The 27,488-nt window shown below is 35.5% G+C and overlaps 3 protein-coding genes across 3 annotated transcripts; 1 reads left to right on the top strand and 2 right to left on the bottom strand.

Annotated features, from left to right (window-relative positions):
- Positions 1-467: 467 nt before the first annotated feature.
- LOC113750563 lies at positions 468-1,474 on the bottom strand. Its single transcript, XM_027294524.1, has 3 exons — positions 868-1,474; positions 637-770; positions 468-551 (listed from the first exon to the last, which is right to left on the bottom strand). The coding sequence occupies exons 1-3, from the start codon at positions 1,472-1,474 to the stop codon at positions 468-470; spliced, it is 825 nt and encodes a 274-aa protein (XP_027150325.1).
- Positions 1,475-13,670: 12,196 nt separating this feature from the next.
- Positions 13,671-14,999, bottom strand: LOC113750562. The gene has a single exon (XM_027294523.1). The coding sequence runs from the start codon at positions 14,997-14,999 to the stop codon at positions 13,671-13,673; it is 1,329 nt and encodes a 442-aa protein (XP_027150324.1).
- An 8,273-nt stretch (positions 15,000-23,272) lies between these two features.
- Positions 23,273-27,148, top strand: LOC113750561. The gene has a single exon (XM_027294522.1). It carries the CDS (start codon positions 23,273-23,275, stop codon positions 27,146-27,148), a length of 3,876 nt encoding a protein of 1,291 aa, XP_027150323.1.
- Positions 27,149-27,488: the final 340 nt, after the last annotated feature.

Here is a 27,488-nt window from a genome sequence, read left to right as displayed (position 1 = left end):
TAATGTGATAAGTTATATAAGTTAGAATAGGAAAATTTTCGACTAAATCTCGCAACTAACCTTGGTTAGGTTGAAAGGGTACCTTAAATTTGAACCTATTTAATCTTTGCCTTCCCTTTCTTCAACTGCGACTCCCGAACTTTTTTCTTTTATTTTCAAAAATCTGGAGTTGTCTAAAAATCATTTTATTTATTATTTATTTATTTAAAAATATTTTGGGTGACTTGGTACACCTAAATTCAATACCAAGTGGTGACTCCTAATTTTTGTTAAAAACACTTTTTAGACTATTATTTTGGACTCAAATTGTCGCATATTTTAAGTCCCATTTTAGGTCCTTTTTCTTTATTTTCTAAAATCAAAAACTCAATATTTTCAACGCATAAATTTTATTTTCAAAAAATGGAGTGCGACAATCATTAAAATAATGTAATAATGCATAATATAATTTAAGGACAAAATTGTAGTTATGAACCTGATAAAGACCTAGCTACTTCCTTTATTGCAAGTGCTCTTCCAAACTCTCCAATTTTGTTCACGATTGTGTTTATCTAAGGATATCACAAAATTAGAATATTAGTAATTTAAAAATACATAATATAATTTAAGTGAATAAATAATGGCAATTTTGTTTACCTCATTCATTGCTTTTGCTTGCACTTCTAAATCCGGTTCAAGCCTTTTAATTACTTCTTTCAATCCTCTTCTAACTTCACGTGTATTAAATTCACAGGTACCGGAACATTGAAGAGCGGGATTTAAGAAATAGGCTGGGCCAATAACATAAAAAATAGTCAAGTGAGAAAATCTTTAGCACAAAATAATTTGTTTAAAAAATATTTATTTATAAGTGTCAAACATAATTACCTGCTGCATGCAAGTGTTGGTGTAACTGCCTATACCATCTGTCATCAATAATATCCCAATACTTTTGATAGTCTTTCACTACAATTTCTATAGCCATTTTAACCCTTTCGATTGCCTCATATATAATAGGTAGTGTGGATTTTTTATCCTGATTGATCACTTTTAAAACTTTCACTAGCGGTTCCATGACTGCACATACCTGCTGAACCCTTTTCCAAAATCTTTCTGACAAAATCAAGTCAGACACTTCAGTAGCTTCTTCCCTTCTTTTAGAACTGCTAGTATACTTGTGCCACTCATTTGAAGTACACATTCGTTTCAATTCGGTAGTATGACCAAGAAGACTTTCCGTTGCAATGAATTCGGTAGCAAATCTTGTTATGTCAGGTCGCAGTAACTCTCTATTATTTGTATATGTCTTCATTAGATTAACCACTTTGTCACTATTGTATGTAAAACTGGTAATTCTCCTACCTTGTTTGATGGCATCCTTTATTGACTTCATCTGACCAATGTCTTCTAGCATCAAATCAATACAATGCGCAACACATGGTGACCAAAACAAATGCTTCCTTTTCTTCATCAGTTGCTCCCCGGCTGCCTTCATAATAGTCTGCTATCAGTGACAAGTTGTACGATTTTTCCTTCTCCAATGGAATCCACAAGGTTATCCAATAAGGATAAGACAAAGTTTGCAGTCTTTGCCTTATTTGTACAATCGACAGAGCTGTGGTATATCATGTATCTATCACAATACACCATTAAATTAATGATTAGATGCTTTGTCTGAGTACTTCAACCATCACACATGATTGTGCACCCATATGTTTTCCATTTTTGTTTAATGGAACTAATGTATTGGTCAACGTCTATCATCTCCTCATTCAGATATTCACCTCCAATTTGTTTACCTGTTGGCCCTTTAATTCCAGGTCCAGCACTAGCCATTGTGTCAATCATTGATTGATAATAAGAACCACTATTAGCTGCATGAAATGGTATGGCATTAAAATGAAAAAATTTTGCAATTGCTTTACCAACTTTTTTGGCATTTTCTTTGGAAAACAAATTTTTTATTGACTTATTTTTGGAGGGAAACATGTATGGATCAACTCCTTTTGACCCCAAATCTCTTGCCTTGAGCTTAAAATTCTGTGAGAAAACTCTTTTACTTCTAGAGGACAATAGATTAGGTATACTTGAACTATTACTCCCTGCAATGTAGCACATAAAAGATTGTACTATTTTTTATTAAACAAGTCATGTAATCTAAAAATGGTGTATTAATTCTTAGATATTTCTACATACATGCTAGACATAAAATCCATAGTTTGCTAACCTTCAGATATAGAATGCCTACGTTGCTCTTCCATAAATACCATGTATCTAAGTTCTTCCATAGCTCGCTTGTATTACTTTCTTTCCAAAACTTCCATTTCTTCTTCGTTAAGTTCGAAGATATCATCATCGTCATCATCCTCATTTTCAACCAGCAGATTGATGGATTGGCGCAATGATTTTTTTTCCTTTATATTGCAGCTCTTGCATTCTTACCTTGAATCAAGTGTTTCTTGTCCTACTACATGGCCAATATGCTGTTTCATCCTTGTAATTCCTCCATGTACAATTTTACCACAATAATTGCACAACCTTTCTGTCATTACCAATTGGAGTAGCATGATCCCAACCAATGTCTTGATTTGGACCCATTTGACACTATCCCTACATTAGTTAAATAATTATAGATGTGATGTTAAACATGTTAATATGCATTATTTAGATAACAATAAAAAATTTTATTATCTAAATATATTAAATATTTTCCGATCAAGTTTAATTATACAAGATAATTTATACTTTCACAATTTGCCCCCTTTAATTTTTTTTGTTTAACGAAGTGGAACTTGTAATAAACTCATTATTTTTTTTGCCATTTTCTATTTAATTTACCTAAAATCATTTTAACCAACATAATTGAGATACATGAAAATAAATAAATTACATTTATGATCATTAAAATGTATCCAAATAATGACTATATATTTTCTAACTAAAACTTAGATAAGAAACTATTAATACAAATTAATCATATACTTAATAGTATATAAAAAATGCAAAAATGCATTACATAAATTTACAAATATCTAAATATCACATCTGATTACTAAATTCAAAAAAAATTAAAATTGATAAGTTATTTTGAAAGAAGAGGTGGATCTTTTGGCCTTATGCTTGAGTTTAAGATTAGGAGTCTAATCGCTTAATCCCTACATTAGTTAAATAATTATAAATGTGATGTTAAACATGTTAATATGCATTATTTAGATAACAATAGAAAAAATTTTATTATCTAAATATATTAAATATTTTCCGATCAAGTTTAATTATACAAGTTTCACAATTTGCCCACTTCAATTTTTTTGTTTAACTAAGTTGAACTTGTAATAAACTCTTTTTTCTTGCCATTTTCTATTTAATTTACCTAAAATCATTTTAACCAACATAATTGAGATACATGAAAATAAATAAATTACATTTATGATCATTAAAATGTATCCAAATATTGACTATATATTTTCTAGCTAAAACTTAGATAAGAGACTACTAATACAAATTAATCATATACTTAATAATATATAAAAAAAATGCAAAAATACATTACATAAATTTACAAATATCTAAATATCAAATCTGAATACTAAATTCAAAAAAAAATTAAATTGATAAGTTATTTTGAAATAAGATGTGGACCTTTTGGCCTGATGCTTGAGCTTAAGATTAGGAGTCTAGTCCCTTAATTACTTGGGCCAAACTTGGACTTTAAGTGCTTCTAATTTTTCCTTCTATTTTTTTCCTATCTTCGGCTCCTGTACAAAAGCCCAACTTCTCCACCATTTAGTGTTGTTCCTCTCAGAGATTTAGCTGGCCCTTTCTTCCTTTTTTTTTCTATTTCCCTTTCACTCTTTTTTCTCCTTCTTCACAGCCATACAATGAAGAAATTGAAGAACCCCTTCAGCTTGCTTTCCCAAACAATCACTCCAGATTTAGTGAATCGCCACCTTCATTCTTTCTTTCCCTTTCCCTTTCCTTCTGTTTTCTTCTTCCTTCTCTGCCATCACCCTCTGTTTTTCTCCTATCCTTCATTCACAGCCAGATAATGAAGAAATTGAAGAGCCCCTTCAGTTCGCTTCTCCAAATAATCACTCCAGCTACTACTGTCACCCTCATTCATTCTTTTCCTTTTTCCTTTCTCTCTGTTTTCTCCTTCCCTCTCTGCAAACCTGAAGAAATTCCCTCTTTGCAAAAGGCACACAGAAATTGACGGTATGTTTCTCCCCTTATCTTCCCTTTCCCCTAAATCTTGTCTTTGTGGCTGAAAAAGAAAACAAGAAATCATAGGGGAAAGACTCTTCAACAGCCGTATTGTTGGTGCACGGCCTTTTGTAGTTGTAGGGAAATAATTCACTTAGATAATCACACTTTCATGGCCTTTTGTTTTGTGTTCATGTTTTGTTTGGTTTTGGTAAAGTAAAAAATGAAAAGGTGAATTATTAGGTGTTTTAGTTGCTGTTCATGATTTGATCAATTCATATTCGAGTCAAATATGAGATTTTGGCTGGTATCTTGCTACACGGCTCTAACTCGGACAATATTGACTGATTCGGAGCGATTCAAATTGGATATGATATAATCTGCGATTCGGGGATCGGTATCGTATTGGTTCCCGCTGTTCCAGTTACGGCTCGGCCGAGTCGGAGATGACTAGGCCGAGTTGGCGAACCATGGTGATAATTGGAAGATGTTGACAACGAAATTCCATTTTCTCAAGTTTTCCATTGGTCTGTGCACTCTTAGCATTACCTAATTTGGAGGCATAATTAGTGGACAATCTAAGAGAAAATTGTGATGTGCTTTTAAGTAAGATAGCCTTAGGGCCTAATCCTGGAGTCAGGTTTGAGAACTTAGTCACTGTCAAGCTCATGGGACTTAGTTACAAAGTATTGTTAAATAAGGGACTTAATTGTCAATATCAAAAGTTGATAACTGTCATAGAGTTAGTTACAAATATTTGTGATATAGTTAGTTAGTTGATTGAGCTAAATATATAGCTCAAGAAGCATTGTACCGGAATCAGCTTGAGAAATAAGAAATCTGGATCATTCTATTCTTCCCTTTCTCTCTCTCTCTCTTCATCCTTTTCTTTTTTTAATCCATCGTCTCCTTGTTCATTCTTACAACTTACTACTGCATTTGTGGTTAGTTGTAATTCACTCAAAAACTCTAGTTCTTGACAAATTGGTATTCAGAACCTGTCGATTCGTGGCCAATAGAGGAAGTTACCATGGTAGAGAGTACAAGATTCAAGACCTTGGAGGACCAGATCAAAAAGCAAGAAGCTAAGCTACAAGAAGTAGTGGAGGATATGCACAAATGCTAGCTTCAATTTCGTGAAGAAATGGAGGAAAAGAACATATGAATCGAGTCATTAATCATTGGAATCGATTAGAAGTTCAATGCACAGTTCAATGGTGAAGATCATGACTAATAAGGAGAAAGGAGGAACTAAAGAACCCTTGTTGCCTACTCCTCCTACATTGGGAGAATTGTAATATGAGGGCAAGAGCTGCGAATTAATAGGTAAAAACTCATATTACAATTCTCCCAAAGTTGAATTAGTCATGTTCTGTGGTGAGAGACCAAGTGACAAAGTGCAATAAGTACTTCTTGATTAATAGAATACCTAAGGAACACAAGCTGTTAGTGGTTGAAATGTTTTTAGATGGGAAATCTGATAATTGGTATCAAGAGATTAAATTGGAAAAACCTAACATGAAGTGGCCAAAATTTGAAGAATTACCATGCCAGAGGTTTACTGGAAGTATTAATCAAGATGTCGTGGAAGATGTCACACCCCATTTTTTGCAACAAAAATTTTTTTACAAAAAATGTATTTTTGATTTAAAAATAAAACAAGTGAAAAATGGCCTAAAATGGGACTTTAAAAATGTGACACTTTGGGCCTAAAATTTAGTCTAAAAGGGTTTTAGAGAGAAAAAAAAAGGAGTCGCCACTTGGTATTGAGTTTAGGTGTGCCAATTCATCCAAAAATATTCTTGACTAAAAATAAAATAAAACCCTTTTTGACAACTCCAGGTCTTTGAAAACGAGAGAAAATGAGTTCGGGAGTCAAGGTTGAAGAAAGGGAAGGCAAGGGTTTGATTGGCTCAAACCTAAGGCACCCTTTCAATCTAATCTAAAACTAGTTGCGAGATTTAGTCAAAATTTTCCTAATCTAACCTTTAAATTTATCACATGTGGATGTTTTCTATATGGATGCAAATTTATATTTTAAGAACATATCGAAAAGGGCAAAATGTCCATTTAACATTTAATAGGTACCAATCACATTAATTGCGAATCCCAAAACAATCCCTTGAAGAGGTCACGAGCATGTAAAAATGAGACTCAAAAAAAAGAAAATTAAATTATATATAAGTATAAGTAATCAAAGAAAAGGGAATGCAACATAACAAAAACTCGTGACATAATTTTCTTTCTTATAAAGGGGTTAATGGGATATTTAAACTAAAGAGCCATAATCACCCATTTCCCATATTGGAAAAATAACTCTTCTAACCTAGACAAGCAAATGTACTTACTCATTTTTCTAATTTCCTCAATAAGATGCAATTCTAAATGATATAGTTCACACATATAGAGGGTAAGGGAATAATATAAGAAGAAAGATCATGCAAATGAGAAAGATTACCTAAAATGGAAAAGATGCATGAAAATGCAATGAATGACACGCAATACATGAATCTAGCGCGTGGATGACCTAAGGATCTAGCGTTGGACTAACCATTTCTATAAATTCTCACTAGCATTGAACTAGTAAGTGATCAACAATTTCCTACAAGCGCATAGGGTAGATCGTACTAATAATTTACTTGTAGTATTCCAAGATCGAACCCACAAGGACGAGTTAATTTTCTATTTTAATTATTCTTACAAAATAATAAAATTCAAATTTGAGGAGTTTTATTTTCTAACTAAAAAAATAAATAATAATCAATTTAAATAAAATAGTGGTGAGAAAACAATAGACGCGAGTCTAGGATTTTGGGTTTTAATCCAGAATTTGAGTCAATTATCTAGTTAATTTCTCAATAAACCATGAACGCATCACGCAATTGTATTTTAGATTGTTTCTCGATACATCTAAAGTATGTCTAATTAAATCCTACGTCTCTCTCGAGATCGCAAGCATTCAATTAAACTCTTTAAGAACTTTAGTTATATAGGTGTGTCATACAAATCCTAACCTACACTCGTGATTAGGTTAAGTATATTTATCTATCTAGTACACGGCTATATCTCCTTTCTCAATTCAATACAAGTCCTAAGAGCATGTCTATGGTGGCCAAACATACGCAGATACTTAAATCAAGATAGATAAATCATATAAAAAAGCAAGAGATTAACCTAAAAGAATTAATCAAATTCCTTCATAAAAATCCAAACCCTTGAAACAATTTAGTTCAACATGATTTGGAAATTAAAACTATGAATTCAAAGAGCTGCTATAAAGATAAGAAATAGAGTAAGAAAACTTCTCCGTTGCTTGCTCCAATCTTCTCCTTGCGCGCTCCGTTGATTCGCCTTCATTTGACCTTAATCTCTCCAGAATAATTTATGAAAAGATGTTAAAACTAATCTAGACTAATGTTTTCCACCCCTAAAAATGTCCTAAATAGCCCATATTTATAGTTTCTTAAAGGTTACAAGTGAATCCCCCTTGGATTATGTCTCCTTCAGTTTTAAAACAAGCACGTGCATCGAGACCCGATGAAGATCGGTGATAACACCGGCGATAAGACCGGCACCGAAGTTCTTTCGGATTACAGCCCTCTGCTTCATCAGACCAACATCGACGATAAGACTGGCACAAACACTGGCACCGGAATTGGCCTCGTAAACTCTGATTCGTTTTCTTTCTTAGCCGTTTCTGATTAACACCTCATCATTTTCCTCTTTTTCCTCTTTCAGTGTTTCTTCACATCGTGTTTTAGCCAATCTCTATCCAATTGAGTTTTTCACCTATTGGAACAATATAAGAGCAAATTAAGTAGTTTCTACTCAAGATAAAGCTCAAATAACATGGTTAACTAGCAACTTATACCTATAAATGTACCACAAATTACGCCCTATCAAACTCCCCTACACTTAATCTATGCTTGTCCTCAAGCACATGAACAAAACCAATTAAATACAAACAATGGCTATATTCAAGACTATCATTATTAAAGCAACCATTTTAAGCAAGTGTCAACTGCTAATAGTGAAAACCAAAGAGATACTTCTTTGGTTAGCTTTAAAATACCATCAACCCTTTCGACTCTAGCTGACTTAATTAGGAATATAAAATATTTAGAAAGTATTTTCTCGCAAATGGTCCAACTATTAAACAAAATCTCAAACTTATAACCAAATGGATCCACAGCTATTATTATAATCCACATATTTTTGTTTCTTTTCCCTTTATTTTTCTCTTTGTTTTCTTCAAATTCCCCCACGTTTGAGCTTTTTCACATTTCAATAAGGGAAATATGCTCAATTCTCAGCCGTTCAAGCCTTTTGACGCGAACTCCAACATTTTCCAAATGAAAGAGCCAGGTTACTCAACTTTCATCGCTAAAGAATCACATACTCATAGTTATCACCACTGTTTGACGCGAAAGCCGACACTTTTAGGTGAACACCCTCGATTATTAGGCAACGACAATCAGCAGAGTACAGTTAAATTAATAAAATAAACATTTAGCGCCAACAATAACATAAAACCTTGCTTCATCTCCCATTATCATGGACAACTAAGATTAGTAATTAGGCCAACTTCACAAGAAAAATGCTAAAAAAATATTTACAACGCCTAGAAAAATTAGCCGAAAAATTGAAAAAGTTCCAAAATATCAAATATTCACCAAAGAAGCACTCTAAGACAACACCATTTAGTACTTAACACATTCATACGAATAAACTTTAATCCTAATAATACTTGAAATATAAGCCATTGTACATCGAGGAAATCAACAATAGGAACAAAAATTTGAAAAATTTTAACCAAAAATTTCACTTCACTCTTTCACCCTTCCCCCACACTTAGGACAACATTGTCGTCAATGTTCGGGATGAAATAAAGGAATAATAACAAGAAAAGAGTTGAGAGTGAGACTCCCCTGATAACAAATGAATTCCAATGACCAAGCGAAGTGGGAGAGAAGTTGCCATTTACCATCCAATAGTCAAGTTCTGGAAGCAATCCTACCAAACTAAAAGAATAAAAGAACGCTATAAATAGGGGTTAAACTCACCACCAAATAATCCAAACTAGAAAGCAATAAAATCCTAAGAAAATAAACACCACCATTAATCCCAAAAACAAGGAAAATATTAAATGAAATTAAAAAGAAAGTTGGGTTGCCTCCCTATAAGCGCTATGTGAGAACCCCGAAAAAATATATATATATATATTCATGCATATTTCACTTGCATTTTGATTCTTTAATAAATTCTAGCATTATTTCTACTTGTCTTTAAATAAGTGCGTAAAAACAATTTTTATGTGATAAATAATATAATTGTGCCAAAATATTAAAGTACTTGGTTTTGTCAAGATAAATTAATATTTCTTGATGTAGATTATTTATTGCCTTAATATTAATTCCTTGAATATCGATAGCTAATTTTAAGTGTGTTAAGTGCCATCGGAAACCTTAGAATTAAGATGGAATCGAGTCTAGGTCAAAACCCTTTATAATTACACTTAGGACGTAAACATTTCGATAATTAAAATCTTTGCGAGATCAGTATATTATTAGGTGTTATCGGGAATCTAGAATTAAGACGAAATCGCTTTAGGTTAAAACTCGCTATAATTAATCTTAGGATTTTGGAATCTCGATAATTTAATCTTTGCAAGACTAGTGTGCTAGTAGGCTATCGAATTTCATTCGGGGTGAAATCTTGGAGTTAGTTTACGATTGAGAGCTTAAGGGGAAGGGCGGACAAGTTGCTAAAAGACCAAATTAGCCTTCCTCCATTTCGAATCCACCATGCAGCCATGGAGTCTTCTGGAACAGTCTTCAATCGCAAACAATTTCAGCATGTCAGATCCACTACAACCACTACCATTTTCCACTTCGCATTCCAGCACTTTCCATCCTTATTGCCGGCTCCATCTTCCATTATCACACACTATTATATTAACTACCACTCACCACAATACCTCCATTTCATTTGCCTTTCTACCGTGAGCTGTGAGTGAGCAACTTCATTGGAATTAACGTCCGAGAGGGAGAGCCGAGCTTCTCATTGTTTTCTTTCGGCCGTAGGCTAAAAAAAAAAAAGGGCCTGCTGCTCATTCTTCATTCTAGCCGTGAGCAGGTGGAGAAAACCGAGAGCTAAACTTCCTCCAATCCAGCCGCAAGTTTGAGCAAGGGAGAGGGAGAGTTGCGGACTGCAGTTTTGGACTGCCGAGAGGAGAGAAAATTTTCGGCCGCTAGTGGTGTGCGTTGAGCTCCAAGCTGAGGTAATTTCCAGACTTGAACTATTTGATTATGGGTAGATGAAGCTGTTTAGAGGCATGCATGTGAGAATTGTGCGTTTGGATGAAGAATTAAGTTACCAGAAAATTGTTTTCGAAAGAAATTGAATCTGCCGTGAGCTTGAGCTGGAAATTTCAGCTTTAACTTGCTGATTTGTGATGATCTGAGCGTAGTCTTGGACCCAATCTGATAGATAGCTCTTTATTTGGTTTTGCATGTGAACTTTACGGCTAGGAATTCGGTTGCATGGCTAGAAATTTTTGTTGGAAGCTGTTGGACTGCTAAACCAATTTTCCAGCTTAGCCGATGGAGTTGTTTTGGGAGTTGTATGGGTATCTTAGTATGAAATTTGCTGGAAAGTGTTTGATTCTCACTCGGCTATGTGTTTAACTAACTGGAATCTGGATGATTAAGCTTTGCATGAGGTTAATTAGCTTTGATTAAGTCAGAAAAATTGAAAAGATACAAAATCAGGTTGCATGCAAGCCAACCGAGGGCAGGATTGATTGAATTTCTGGTTGGATAGTGTTTTGATGTTGTTCGAACTTGTTTAGGGATCAAAGCTGATAGATAACTGATTTTTGGGTCATGCATGTAGCTGTTGAACCGTGAAAAAAAAAAAGAAAGAAAAGGAATCTGAAATTGCGGCCGAGAGAAAGAGTTGAGCATTTGATTAGTTTTCTTCGAGTTTGTAGCTGAGACTTTCATATTGGATGCTTAAGATCTGTTTATAACTTGCTAATCACCTTTTGCATGTTGGGTTGGAGTAAAAATTGAAGAAAACTAGGGACAAAAGCTCTATAAATGAACTACTATATTGCTGGAAATTGGATTTGATAGCTGGCCGAATTAATTGAGGTTTTTGAGTGAGATTATTTTCTGGCTTTGTGTGTTATTTGTTCTAGTTTGGTTTGGACAGATTATAAGCTATACGTTTAGTGTTTTTAGCAAGTAAAAGTTGGACATCTTGGATTGAAATTTGCTGGAATTCTCTTGACTATCGAAACAAGAAAAGAAAATCTGAATTTTTAGAATTATTTGAGAGTCAAGTTGGCTGTTGTTTTTCTTCCTGTTTTGGGTTGAAATTCTGGTTGAATTGTGATTGGAAGTGATTGTTTGTTGTCAAGAGCTAATGATTGATGAAGCTCTTGGCCATTTGAGTAATTTTTGCAAGAGTTAAATTCTTGGTGGAATTGTTTAAGTTGTTTGGCCGAAATGTACTTGGAAGGCCATGACCTGTGATTTGGAATTGTTTTGATATCTTGGACTTCCTTTGTTTAATTTGCGAACCTGTTGAAACCTAGGGCTAATGATTGATGAAACCCTAGTGAAATTGATATTCGAATTGTGATTTTATTATATTGGCAACTTGGAATATAATGTGCAAATGAAGTGGGAATCGTGAAGTCCGTTGTGGTCATTTGAATTTGAGTACTTTTAAACCAAGCTTTGTTGATATATTTTGTTTTAATATCAGGCTATAGAAATTGAGCATGGTACGATAATGCTAAAATTCGAGTGTCGGGACTTTTAAAACCTTGCTAACTAGTTAATTCTTTTCTTTGTTTAAACTAGCTTTATTACCTTTAAGAAATAATTACATTAACTTCCAAACTTCAAGTTTTTCGTGAAATTATTCCTGGCTAGTTGTTTCAGAGGAAAATTGTTAAAAACACTAGATTTTAATAATTTTAAATGAAAAGTGTAGAAAACTTGCTCGACAAGAAAACTTATTTGAAGTGTATTAGTCCTAGTTGCACCTCTAGAAAGAAAAGTATCTTTAAAGAAATCATACGAAATATTTTATCGCTTTATTAGCTTTAATTCTAGGAGATGTAATGATTTATTCTGAGAAAATAAACTAGTTATATACCAGATAATATTTTATATATAAGCCAAGAGTTTGTATAGTAAAACTTATAGTTTTTTTAAAAAACTTGATATTTTAGGGTTTAGCGAGGACGTGGACTTCGATTCCCAGCTTGACCTGTGACTTCACTTTTGGTGAGTGTCCCTGCTTGTTTTATGACTATTTGGTTACAGTGCTTTCTTGACTCGATATATGATAATTGCAAAGTGGTTTTTGATCCATCGAAGTGAGCAGTGTGTACTTTATCACACTAGCCGTTCGAGTGGTGACTTGTGTGAAATGTTTTCGTGAATATCTCAAGTGTTGTGACGTCGTTGGGTAAATCCCTCGACTAGTTTGTGACGTCGTTGGGTGAATCCCTCGACTAGTTTATCCAAAGGGTATACTCGAGTATTACCGCTTTCTTATTTGGTGTGCGGGCCCGGGACAGGGGTATGATTGGTGTCGGAGTTAAGAAAAAGAAAAAGATCTACATGGACCGTAAGTAGTGAGAGTTGACGGAGTGTCGACTACGGTAAATTTTGATCAAGCGTGGAGAATGGCTCCTGAGAGCCCCTGTATCCTACCTTGTGCTGTTATATGCTTTCCTATTTGTTTACTTCAATTGAAATCAATACGTGTTATTTGTTTTATTTGATTGCAAGTTTTGGGGCACCACTGAGCTTTAGCTCACCCCACGTTTATTTGTTTTCCTTGACAGGTCTTGACGTTTGAGAAATCTGAGCCTACTTATATTTGCTTATGAATGTATTTGAACCTTGTGACTTTGATTTGCAGTTCGTAATGTAATTCGAATAAAACAATGTACTTTTGTCTTGGGTTACCACTTGAAGCTGGAAAAGTGTAAACCCTAATTTTGATATTTGGCTCGTATGTAAATATTTGCGTCGTATGAATATATACTTTTGAAGTTGTTTGAATTTACTACTTGGTTGTAACGCGTGAGGTATTTAAGAGCCGTCGATTGGCTATCTTCAATTGCTGTTATCTCTGAAGTTACTGTGGTTTTAGCAATTGATCTATTTTTGGGAGATCGTTATTGTAATAGTTAGGTTAATCTTCGGAAGGATTTGGGTGAGATTGTTTGCGTGAGTCCTGGCGAGAGCTAGGCAGACGGCCCGCCAACCCTCTGGTTCGCCTTAGGGGGAAGTGGGGTCGTCACACGCTAAGTTTTTATGTCTTCAGCCGGACAATGCCGATAATCTCAAAGAGGATGAAATGGTTCAGATATTTGCACATTCTCTAATTTATGTACCCGCAGTACTGCACAACTGTTTACATCAACATTGTGCTTCCGGACCACTGAGGAAAAATATGAGCAATAATCATGCAAAGGCAAAAAACCTATGTCCTGCTCTAAGACATTTTTCACCATACAACTCATCAGTAGCAGCAATATAGGAACAAGATTCCTCATAAGAAGGATACTTTAAGGGTTCAAAAACATTAAATTCTTCTTTCTCTGTACCAACCTTTAGAGTTAATTTTCCTTCAAGTAAATCTATAGTAGCTCCCCTCGTAGCTAAGAACCCTCTACCAAGGATAATAGCTATAGAAATATCTTCCTCCATATCAAAAACAATAAAATCAGTAGGAAAATAAAATTTACCAACTTTAACCAATAGATCTTCTACAATACCCATTGGATAACACACTGAATGATCAGCCAATTGTAGAATCACTTGAGTAGGCACTAGGTTGGTAAACTTCAATTTCCTGAAAAATGATAAAGGCATCAAATTAACACTAGATCCAAGGTCACATAAACATTTATCAACAAGAAGATGTTCAAATTGACAAGGCACAGTAAAACTCCCTGGATCTTTCATCTTAATTAGAAGATGATTTTGAAGTATTGCATTGCATTCCTCAGTAAGGGACACCTCTGCAAAGTCCTTTAACTTCTTTTTATTAGATACTATCTCCTTTGAGAACTTTGCATAAGCAAGGATATTTGCCAAAACTTCGGAGAAAGGCATATTAACTTGTAACTTCTTAAACATACCAACAAACTTTTGATATATCTCATCAGCTGCCTTCTTCTTAAACCTTTGCAGGAAGGGGATAAGTGGCACATAAGTTTTAACTTCTGGCACCTTTATACATTGATCATCTTCACACTTTTTGCCCAAGCCATCATGCTCATCCTCAATTTTTTCAGTTCCATCATCCACTTTAACCTCATTTTTCTTCTCAAGTACTGGCTTTACTTTAGCTTCAGGATCATCCAACACCTTCCCTGAGCGAAGAGTTATTGCCATTGTAGCTTCTTTAGGATTCACCTGAGTAGTACTAGGCAGTTTATCTTGCCCCTTCTCAGTTATTCCCTTCGACAATGGGCCTACTTTTTTCTCAAAACGTTGAATAGAAGCTTGTTGAGATTGAGTTATTTGCTCCAATTTCTGTATGTATTGCAACATCATATTTTCAACACTTGGCTTTTTTTCTTGAGCAAGCGAAGGTAGATATTGAGATCCCTGCGACTGACCTGGGAACCCAGGCGGTCCCATAGGGGTGATCCCTTGATTTCTCCATGATAAATTAGGGACATTTCTCCATCCCTCATTATACATATTAGAAAAGAGATCATTCATTTGAGAACATGGCTCTAAAGATTGAGTTTTGCCTTTTAGCGACAATTGCATCTGATGCATCTAACGACTCAATTCGGTCACTTGTGAATCCAAATCCTTAGAAGTAGATACTTCATGGACACTTACTCTTTTACCTCGACTTGCCTTTTGTTGAGAGTTACTTGAGAGTTACTAGCAAGTAACTCAAATATTGCAATCAATTCTTCCAGAGTTTTATCACCAATGTACCCTTTTACTGCAAAATCTACCATGTTTTGAGTCGTGAAAGTCAAGCCATCATAGAAAAATTGCACATGTAGAGCCAATGGATACTGGTGATGAGGACATTGAGCAAATAGCAACTTATACCGTTCCCAAGCTTCGTGAATGGGCTCTCCCTCCATTTGAGTAAAGGAGCAAATTTTGTTCCTTAGATCAATAGTTTTCTGCGGAGAGTAGTACTTGGTCATAAAGATATTGTAAACATCTTCCCAAGTTCTCAAAGATCCCTGAGGTAAGTTTAGCAGCCAAGATTTAGCACGGTCCTTGAGGCAGTAGGGAAAACACCTCATTTGCAAATCATCTTCTGATATCCCACTCAATGAAAAAGTCTCCACCACCGAGTAAAATTCTCGGATAAAAGATAATGGGTCTTCATTAGATAGACCGTGAAAAGTAGGAAGCATATTAAAATGCAAGGTTTTGCTCGTAATTCCTAGCCCTATCACTTAGTTGGATACAATGTGGGAAAGCTGCCATCACAGGATGTTGGATGTCCCTCAAATGAAGTCTAGCAGGTGGAGCTGGTAGTGGATTTTGATTATTAGGAATGTCCAAAGTCATCTTAAACCAAGGTACCTAAGCAAGAAAAACAAAAACAAAAGTGAAGAAATAAAAATAAAAATAAAAGACAAAATAACAAAATAACTAAAGTAGAAAAACTTGGCGTCGTCCTCGGCAACGATGCCAAAATCTTGATCGACAATTTCCTACAAGTGTACAGGATCGATCATAATAATAATTTACCCAGAGTATTTCAGGATCGAACCTGCAAGGATGAGTTAATTTTCTACTTTAATTATTCTAACAAAATAATAAAATTCAAATTCAAGCAAATAATAATAATCAATTTAAATAAAATAATGGTGAGAAAACAATAGACGTGAGTCTAGGATTTCAGGTTTTAATCCAAAATTTGAGTCAATTATCCAGTTAATTTCTTAATAAACCATGAATGCATCATACAATTGTATTTAAGATTATCTCTCAATACATCTAAAGTGTGTTTAATTAAATCCTATGTCTCTCTCGAGATCGCAAGTATTCAATTAAACTCTTTAAGAACTTTAGTGATATAAGTGCATCATACAAATCCTAACTTACTCTTGTAATTAGGTTAAGTATATTTATCTATCTAGTGCACGGCTGTATCTCCTTTCTCAATTCAATACAAGCCCTAAGAGCATGTTTATGGTGGCCAAACATAAACACGTAATTAAATCAAGATAGATAAATTATAGAAAAAGCAAGAGATTAAACTAGAAGAATTAATCAAATTCCTTCACAAAAACCCTAACCCTAGAAACAATTTAGTTCAACATGATTTGGAAATTAAAACTATGAATTCAAAGAGTTGCTACAAAGATAAGAAACAAAATAAGAAAACTTCTCAATTGCTTGCTCCAATCTTCTCCTTGCGCGCTCCGTTGATTCGCCTTCATTTGACCTTGATCTCTCTAGAATAACCTATGAAAAGATGTTAAAACTAACCTAGACTAATGTTTTCCACCCCTAAAAAAGTCCTACATAGCCCATTTATAGTTTTTTAAAGGTTACAAGTGAATCCCCCTTGGATTAAGTATCTTTCAATTTTAAAACAAATGCGTTGGCAAGACCCGATAAAGATAGGCGATAACACCAGGGATAAGACCGGCGCCGGAGTTCCTTCAGGTTTTAGCCCTCCGCTTCATCAGACCAATACCGGTGATAAGACCGATGCAAACACCGGCACCAGAATTGGCCTCGCAAACTCTGATTCATTTTCTTTCTTAGCCGTTTCTGATCAACACCTCATCATTTTTCTCTTTTCCCTCTTTCAGTGTTTTTTCGCACCATGTTTTAGCCATTCTCTCTCCAATTGAGCTTTTCACCTATTAGAACAATATAAGAGTAAAATTAAATAGTTTCTACTCAAAATAAAGCTCAAATAACATGGTTAATTAGCAATTTATACCTATAAATTTAACACAAATTACACCCCATCAGTAAGGAAACGAAAGGAAAAACCACAACTAGCGTTAAGCTAGTGTGGTGATGTTACATGTTCATAATACATAATAAAATAAATAAAGTATGAATTAAAACAAGTAAACACATAAGAGCACATAGAACACATAACACATAAGAAAAATATCTAGATGCAAAAATCTTAAGAAAAACGGATAAAACACATAAGCATGTAAGACACATAAACATACAAAACCTATCTATTACAATGGGGGATCTAACTACAATGTAAAAATGAGAAAATATAATAAAATAAATCTATCTATCTTATCTATTATATTTAAGGACCTAACTATAATCTAAAATGAGAAAATATAATAAAATAAACCTATCTATCATATCTATTACATTTCTCCATATATTACAATTTTTGTAAAAATAAATAAAAATATTACCTATCTATTACATCCTGAGACATTCAAGTACCTCCCAAATAATTATAAAAATTAACTAAACAAACATAAACAAATTGAATAAAAATTTAAAATAAACAAATAACAAAAATATGTAAAAACATATAAATATACATGAGCGCAAAAGAATATATAATTGAAATTTAAAAGATAACAGGGATACCTCCCTTTTGATGTGGTGACTAAATGAGGTAAAGTTGCCCTATTTATACTCAAAATCAACAAAAGATCACGGCACCAATTTAATTGAAAAAATAAATATAAAAAAAAGTACCAAATTCACATTATTATGTTAGAAAATATAAATAAACTCAAATACTCAAAAATACAATTTAAATGCATGCAAGAGAAGTATAATTAACAACTAAAGGAAGGGAACAATTATAATTAAGGAATAAAAAACTATTAGAGACCAAATTGTAAAATAGAAAGTTTTTGGGGTCAAAATATAATTTTCTAAAAATTAGGGTGAAAATTGAATAAAGATAAAGTTTATGGGTCAAAATGCAATTAAATTAAGGGTTGAAATAAATTAAGGGTCTAAAATTTTTGGACTACAATAAAATTAGTCAAAAGATTAGGGGCCAAATTGCAAAAATTATTTCTAATTTGGGCAAAATATGAAGAAGCAAAATTGAGCTATCATTTTTTTTTAGTCCATTGGGCCGGACTACTCTAACCCAAAAGAAAAACACAGGCTAATCCATAAAAAAAACCAAAAAGAAAATCCAATGAACAAAGTTTAAATATAGTGAAAATATTGGGCTAAACATGAAAGCCAGTCCAAACCCAATAAGAAATAAAAAAAAAACATGTCCTAACAAAAAAATAAATTCCCAACTCACTCTAATTTTTCTTTCCTTTTTCTTTCTTCTTCTTCTTCCGTTCTCTTCTTCTTCTTCTCTTGTGGATTGTTAGATAGGATTTGAGGATCAAGTCTTGAGAGCATTTGTGATTATATAATGCCAAAATTTAATTTTAAAGGAAATTGAAAATCATGTCACATTACAATGTTGGTAAAGTGCCCATTTTGTAAAGTCCATTTTGTTTAGCATTTGAAACTTTCATCAATAATCCATGTTATTCCACTATAGCGGTAATGGCAAAAAATTGTGGAACTATTAGAGTATTACTTGAATTATTATTTGGAATAATTGCTATAATACTTTTGTGATATAATGTTTTTGAGATAAAAACATAATTGAAAATATAGGATTTGAGGATCAAGTCTTGAGAGCATTTGTGATTATATAATGCCAAAATTTAATTTTAAAGGAAATTGAAAATCATGTCACATTACAATGTTGGTAAAGTGCCCATTTTGTAAAGTCCATTTTGTTTAGCATTTGAAACTTTCATCAATAATCCATGTTATTCCACTATAGCGGTAATGGCAAAAAATTGTGGAACTATTAGAGTATTACTTGAATTATTATTTGGAATAATTGCTATAATACTTTTGTGATATAATGTTTTTGAGATAAAAACATAATTGAAAATATAGGATTTGAGGATCAAGTCTTGAGAGCATTTGTGATTGTATAATGTCAAAATTTAATTTTAAAGGAAATTGAAAATCGTGTCACATTACAATGTTGGTAAAGTGCCCAATTTGTGAAGTCCATTTTGTTTAGCATTTGAAACTTTCATCAATAATCCATGTTATTCCAGTATAGCGGTAATGGCAAAAAATTGTGGAACTATTAAAGTATTACTTGAAGTATTATTTGGAATAATTACTATAGCACGTTTGTGATATGATATATGTGAGATAAAAATATAAAAAAATAGGTTGAAAAATATGTTTATAATGCAAACAAAATATTATGTTAAATATCTCATCTATCCAAACACACTCGTACATTTCCTTGGAACTATTAAATCTCTACGGCTGCCAGCAACACGCTACTACGTAAGTCTCAATCTTCAAGAGTATCAGATACTTGCCTATTCAACAAATGACAACTTTTGTACAAATATAGAAGTTGACCTTTGACAAAAAAAAAAAAAATTTGACAACTTTTGGATAAAAAAAAAAAAGAAATAGTGATAGCTTTTAGTCCTTCGTAGCTATTCACCGCAATTTGTTTACTATTGCAGCCGCTTTCGATTAGATGACAGATTTTATTTTCAATCTTGGCACCGCCCAATTTGGTCCATAAAATATTAAAGAGAGTTGAGCTGCCCGGACAACTAAGGAGATAAATGAATCTCGGTAGCGGGTAAAGTTTAGCTCCAGCACATTTAGCGTTATGGAGAGCAAATTTTCTTATGCTTATGCTGTTTCCACAATACCATCCACATTTTTGGTAGAACTATTTTCTTATTATTTCAACTGATCAAAAATTGTTCCAAGAAATATTAGGATACTTTTATATATAAGTAATACAAGATCAAAGATATGTACCCTATTAAACACTCATTTATGAATAGAATAGCTCCATTAATAACTAATGAACAACGAAATGATTCATCTAATGTACAAACAAATCTTATAAAGGATTTATAAATCAATTTTTTCAGGAATACAAATAGACATCCACATCTTTAGTTATTTCATGACATCATCATATTTCTAACGAATTTTTGTTTATTTGATGAGACCTATTTCAATTTCATCCTTTTATCCGAAAGAGATGTTAACAAACCATCAACAACATCAAGGACCTCATTACCAGTACTACATTTGAAGAATTATGGAGGGAGGAACTCACTGCGGTCTAAAACGTCTTGCGAACGGATCTTAACCCCCAAATTACTCAGAATATAGGAAACAGGATGGCATAAACTATTTTAGGGTCAATGGCACTTTGCACCCGTCAATTATCTTTAATTGGATTTTATGCCCTAATATTTCATTTCAGCAATTAACTACCATCAATTTTTTATGTTTAACGATCCACAACATTAAATTAAATTCTCACAAATTAAAGCAGTTTTAGATCTCTAAAAAGACCATGTATATCCTTGTTATTCTTTTTTCTCCAATATTTTCTTTGATAAATCACTAATAAATGAAATTTTGGCTTTCTAACTGATAAGTGACTAATTTACGTAATAATTGTATGACATTTTATATTATTTTTAGTCACTTTGGGTATATTACTGGAAGAAAATGAATTATTTTGGCTATAATTGGTGAAAAATGCTTTTAAGTAATTAAATGAGGTTTTTATCACTTTTTACTTGGATTTTGTGCATTTTGACAGTTTTGACACATTTTCGTATTTTGGCTATAACTTGAGCTAAAATGATCGGATTGAGATGCTTCTTAAACCAATTTGAAGGTAAGAGATAGATCTACAACTTTGGTGAAGACATCTGAATCCAGTTTGAAGGTTTTCCAGGTCAAAAAGCCGAATTACAGTAGCTAATTGCTATTGGTCGAAGCTGAAACAGGGCAGTGAGCAGTCAAGGGTATTTCGGTCATTTCTCAGACTACACAGATCCAAATGAGGTGATTCTTGATGCATTGGAAAGATAACTAAAAGGGCTACAAGTTTTATGTTTTGGTCAAGAGCTAAATCAGCTTTTATCATCAAGAAAAGTTCAGTTGAAATTGACCCACAATCGGAGCAGAGCTGGAAATTGAACAAAAGTGCACCTAAATGTCACTGTAGCAATCCGGCCGGAACTTGGCCGGATTTGTGGCTGGATTGTGGTTAGAGAAGGCTGCTCTTTACGCGGAAAACTTATTTTCACCTCCAACAAGTCACATGCAATGCCAGACATGTGAGAACTACTTTGCAGCTGTAAAAGGGTAGTGTAGGCCTCATTTTCTTGACTTCTTTCATCTTTATATAGCCAAAACTTGCAAGATTCAAGGAGGATCATACGAGAGAACTTGGACTGCAAAAATGTAGCTCTTCCATTTTTCTTAGTGTAGGATAGTAGTTTAGACAGTTCATCCAATCTTGTTTATTAGCTAGGCAAAGATGAAGATGGAGGATGAAGAAGGCAAGGAGATGAACTCATGTGACAAGGGTTACATTCCTTCCAAACTCTTTATCTTTTGTACTTGATTCCAAGTTTAGTTACTATACAAGTTCTGGATTTTGTATTCAATATGTGTCTTTAAAGTTTATGCCTTGGCTTTGGTTGAACTTTCTATGATTGTTAGTGTTTATTATTTGGTTATTTGATTGCTATGATTTGAGCAAGTTATTTAGCACTTTGGCTCTTTAAATCATGATTAATCTGGTACCATTAATTGTGATTATCTAAGGTGTTGTTTCTGCAATGAAAATTGAGATTTGACACTGGTTCAAGAAGTGCTAAACATAGGGAGTACACTCACGAGAGTAGAGATGCACCTATGTGGTTTTAGTGATTAATTTCATGTAATTTCATTGAAGAAATGAACTTGTAGCTAATTTCATAACCATGAGAATAGGTATGGATTAGTTACAAGTTTAGTTGATTCACTATGAAAGTAGGTTTCATATGCATAAGGAAATTACACCATAACTAGCCTAGATAGTAGTACTCAATGATCCAAATATAGCACTTGCATGAGTAGTTCGGGATATCACAACCTAAGGAGCTTTCATTTGTTATTTTCTTGCATAAGTTCAGTAGGTTTTATTTGTTATAATTCATTGATAGTCTAAATAATAGACAAGCTTTAGTAGTGCCGGTAATTGTTCAATCTTCCTCGCGGGATCGACCCGATATATACCCTAAACTACTAGTTGACCTGTATACTTGCAGTGAAACGGGTGTAAATCGGAATTTTTAACTTGTACGTATAGCAAAACCCCGTCACTAACCTTTTAACAGATTTTCTCATTCAAAGCTATCCACTTTGGTTTGACGATTACTCTCCATGATATTGATTATCCTTTGCACTTGGAGACAGATTTTTTTTTTTTGAAGACAGATATTTTATTAGGCTACCCATTTTCCGGTTTTAGTTTTTCTTTTTCTTCAAAAAAAAAGTCGGTTAAAGATTATTAATGTTGAATCTACAAGTTAATGTATAATGGCTGATAACATGTCCTCCACAGTAATGTACACGGATTGCGCACGCCCACAGAAAACAAATGCAATAGTTTCTATATTCTAAGTTTTGTATGATAGTACTAACTAGACGTCTAAGTTCTACCAAGATTGCTTTCCACAATACCATGTTTAGGAGAGTATCATACATATATTGGTCCGGCAAAATTTTTATTTTTTGGGGAAAATATGGGTTGACTTTTAATCCTCCAATTATTAGGTGTATATTTTTGCCATTTGAACTTGTAAAAGTGTATGCCCTTCACTCTTTTGGTTAGAGATAATTTCAGAAACCCCTCCTGAGATCTATGTTAATATCATTTGGCACTTTTGAAGTTTCAAAAATATCACTTAACTCCCATATTAGTGAGATGAGACCATTACACCTCAGTCTATGATAATATCACTTGGCACCTTTGAAGTTTTAAAAATATCGCTTAACACCCATATTAGTGAGATGGGGGCCATTAATAACTATTATAGTGAATGAATTTAAAAATTATCTTCATTACTTTAACAATTTTTAGGCAAAACACTATGAAAAATTTTTTTTAGGTAAAATGTGTAAACCTTATATTATAATCAAATTGATAGAAAATTCAATATAAAATAACACAAAAGGGTAGGATTGGTAGAAAAATATTCTTGTCTGTGCACATGTCACTACAACTTAGCTCTTTGTTATTTGAGAGACCTATCACCTTCTCAGTTACTCATGCAAAGTGCACAGACACTGAACGGCTAGAATTGTGGTCTAGTCTCCTAGTGGACAACCCGGATCAATCCCCTTGGTTGATTGTGGGGGATTTCAACGTCATCGTGTCGGCGGAGGAGAAAAGGGGAGGGTTGCCTTTTAGACCAGCAGAGGGTTGGGATTTTTTAGATTTTATGTCTCAGGCAGGGGTTTTTGATGTGGGGTACTCGGGCTCTTGCTTCACATGGTGCAATAACAGGCACGGACGGGCGCGTATCTGGAAGCGATTAGATAGGTTGCTAATGAATCAAGTTGCTTCTAATTTCGCTATGGATTTTAGCGTTCACCATTTATCTAGGGATCATTCGGATCATGCGCCATTATTATTATCGGCTACGACAAAACTAGACAACAAGCCGAGGCCATTCCGATTCTTAAATTTTTGGGCATCTAAGCCTGGGTTTTTGGATGTGGTCCGATGCAACTGGAACGTGGCTTTCTCGGGGCCTCCGTTAATGGTCCTTGCTGCTAAGCTTCGAAGTGTCAAGATGGTGTTACGTGCCTGGTCTCGGGAGGTTTTCGGAGATATCTTTGGCTCGGTATGGGTGGCAGAGGACATGGCCTTCAACGCTGAGTTGAGCTATGACACTGATCCATCGGAAGACAAGCTTGTAGCATTACAGGAGGCTCGGGCTCATCTTCGGCGGTCGCAAGGGGTGGAGCATATGTTTTGGCAACAAAAATCAAGGGTCAAATGGTTGAAGGATGGAGATCGAAATTCGAGATATTTCCATGCAGTGGTGGCAGAGCGCCACCAACGGTCGGTAATCCATCGGATTAAATCATCCACTAGGGATTGGCTGGAGTCTGCAGATGACATTGAGAGTGAAGCCGAATCCTTTTTTAAACGGTTATTTACGGCAGAGTCCCCTAGTGCAACCTTTAATGCTCTTGACGTTATACCGAAATTGCTGACGGACCAGGATAATGAGATGCTAGACGAGATCCCTTCTAAGGAAGAAGTTAAGTCAGTGCTTTTTGCAATGGATGGTGGGAGTGCGGCTGGGCCGGATGGGTTCTCGGGTAGGTTTTTTACGTGTGCATGGGACATTGTGGCAGAGGATGTCCACGCGGTTGTGGTAAGTTTCTTCTGTGGAGAGGTGCTGCCTAGGAGTATATCTTCCAATTCAATAGTGCTGATTCCGAAGGTCCAGTCTCCGCAGGATTTTACCCAATTCCGTCCGATTAGCTTGTGTAACTTTATCAATAAGGTGATATCCAAGGTCTTGTCGGACAGATTAGCATGGATCTTGCCGAAGATTATTTCTCCTCAGCAGAGTGGCTTTGTGAAAGGAAGGCATATCTCTGATAATTTTCTGTTGGCTCAGGAGCTTATATCTGGAATTCGTCGCTCTAATAGGGGAGGGAATGTGGTGTTAAAGTTGGACATGGCCAAGGCTTACGACCGCGTTTCATGGGTTTTCTTGTTACAAGTACTGCGTCGATTTGGTTTCACGGAGAGGTGGATTGATATGATTTGGCGGTTAATCTCCAATGTTTGGTTTTCGGTTCTGGTCAACGGCTCTCCTTGTGGCTTTTTCCAATCAACTAGGGGGCTCCGACAAGGTGACCCCATTTCACCGGCTCTTTTTGTTATTGGGGCAGAGTTCCTGTCTAGGTTGCTTAACTCTTTGGTTGGCCAGCGTGGATTCCTGCCGTTTAAGATTCCTTCCAGATGTCCTGCCATTACACATCCAGCTTTTGCAGATGACGTAATTATTTTTTGTAGCGGGGTTAAGAGTACTTTGCGGCATGTTATGAGGGTATTGGGGATGTATTGTAGTATGTCTGGGCAGCAGGTAAATTGTCTGAAGAGTTGCTTTGTTACTCATGATAAGTTGAGCCCTGCTCGTCGACGTGTGGTGTCACAAGTTTCTGGTTTTCAGGCCAAGTCCCTCCCACTTAAGTATCTTGGATGTACTCTCTATTCCGGAAGACGGAGATGTAGCTACTTCTTGGACATCTGCTCCTCAGTTGCAAAGCGGGTTCTATCGTGGAAGGAAAAGTTATTGTCGCCTGGTGGGCGTTTGGTTTTAATCAGGAGTGTTTTGTCGTCGTTGCCTCTACACATCCTTGCTGTCACGGATCCTCCAAAGGGTGTGCTTCATACCCTCGAGAAGGTTTTTGCAAATTTCCTTTGGGGAAGGTCTGAGGGGGGTAATCGCTACCATTGGATTAGATGGGAGACTATGTGCAAACCGCTTGATGAAGGGGGGATCGGCGTGCGGTCCCTGGCGGATGTGTTGGAGACATTTTCAGTGAAGCTATGGTGGTCCCTCAGGCAATGTTTATCCCTCTGGGCAGAATTTATGCACGCTAAATACCTCCATGGCGGTCATGCGTGTGAAGCGGAACTTCAGCGCTTTCAATCTCCCACCTGGAGGAGGCTGGTCAGGTGCCAGGCTCTGGCAGATTCCCATATCCAGTGGGTGTTGCAGAATGGAATGGTGGACTTTTGGCATGAGAATTGGATGGGTGCAGGGTCGTTGTGCCAACAGGTTGAGAATTTTGGTGATCACGCCGTAGCGGACTTCGTGTTGAATGGGAGCTGGAACGTTTCGATGCTTCATCAATGGCTACCTGATAGCATTGTTTCTAGGATTATGCAAATACGCCCTCCTGATATTTTTTCTACACGCCCAGATAGGATGGTGTGGGACTTGGAGACAACTGGTTCCTTCTCCTTCTCATCTGCATATAATTTGGTCCGACAGGATTCCAACATTTCCATCTTCTCCTCTAATATTTGGTTGTCAGCTTTGCCTGTAAAAATCTCTTTTTTTATGATTAGGATGTTATCGGGCCGCCTGCCTGTGATGGAATCGCTGCAGAGGCGGGGTGTCTGCGGTCCATCTCGTTGTTCTTGCTGTGTCAACCCAGCGGTGGAGTCAGTTGATCATGTCTTTTGTGCTGGAGATGTCCCACGGTGGGTATGGAATTCTTTTCAGGTAGAGGCAGGAGACTTTGCACATGTCTCAACGGTAAAACATGCAGTCATTCAATGGTGGATGCGCCCAGCTAAGAACAAGTTGATGAAATTGTTGTATCAGATATTGCCTTCGCTTATTTGTTGGCATCTTTGGAAGGCTAGGAACGTGGCGGTGTGGGAAGGAAAGGTGTTGTCAGCGATACAGGTACATGGCTTCATTCTTTCGGATCTCTGTGATATTCTTCAGGTGCACTTTAAGGATATGGGGGTGGGACGTTATTCGTGGCATCGACTACACATTTCGCTGATGGGGTGGAAGAAGGAAATGAGGGTCACATTAGTCAGGTGGCTGCCTCCGGCTTCTACCCTCCTAAAACTGAACACCGATGGGTGCTCCTTAGGGAATCCGGGGAGGAGTGGAGGTGGTGGGATTTTGCGAGATAGTGCAGGAATTTTCAGACTTGGTTTTGCGGGTTATTGGGGAGAGACGACGAGCCTACATTCAGAATTGAAGGCCTTGTTATTTGGGATTAAGTTGTGTGTCACGCGAGGCTTTTGTTGCTTGCACCTGGAGTCTGATTCCATTCTTTTAGTCCAAATGGTCACAGGGGTTGGTAGATGCCCATGGGCCTTGCAGCGAGAGCTGGACGAGTTGCTTGCCTTTCGGAATGCTTTTCATGCTGTCTCCCATTGTTATCGCCAAGCGAATGTGCCAGCAGATCGGCTTTCTAAGATTGGGACAGATACCGGCTCTACCGTTATCTATAACTCGTTTGTGCAATTGCCGCGTTTGGTTCGAGGAGACCTTAGGTTGGATAGGCTTGGCTATCCTAACTTCCGTGCTTCTTGAGCGCCGGCGTGCTTGTGTTTAGTGATGTTTCCATGTACTGGTTCAGGAAAAAGGGGGGAAAGGTGAGGATAGGTCAAGTCTTTTGTTCATGGCCATGCTGCAAATCTTGTAACTTTTATGATTTTGTTTTGAATAAAAAACGAGATTATTGAAAAAAAAAAGTTAATTAAGTAAAAAAAAGATTAAATTAAGAATATTTAATGATACAAGGGTGAGATTGTAACAAAATGTATGATTTTAGCAAAGGTTAGTGATATTTTAAAACTTTAGAGGTGCTAAGTAATATTAATATAAATCTTGGGGAGCTTGCTAAATGATCCCCTTTGGATTATATTTTTTG

The sequence above is a fragment of the Coffea eugenioides genome, chromosome 10 (assembly GCF_003713205.1).
Source record: "Coffea eugenioides isolate CCC68of chromosome 10, Ceug_1.0, whole genome shotgun sequence".
Classification (NCBI taxonomy): domain Eukaryota; kingdom Viridiplantae; phylum Streptophyta; class Magnoliopsida; order Gentianales; family Rubiaceae; genus Coffea; species Coffea eugenioides.
The sequence above is the reverse complement of the archived record's forward strand: the minus strand, read 5'-3'. Positions and strand labels throughout refer to the sequence as shown.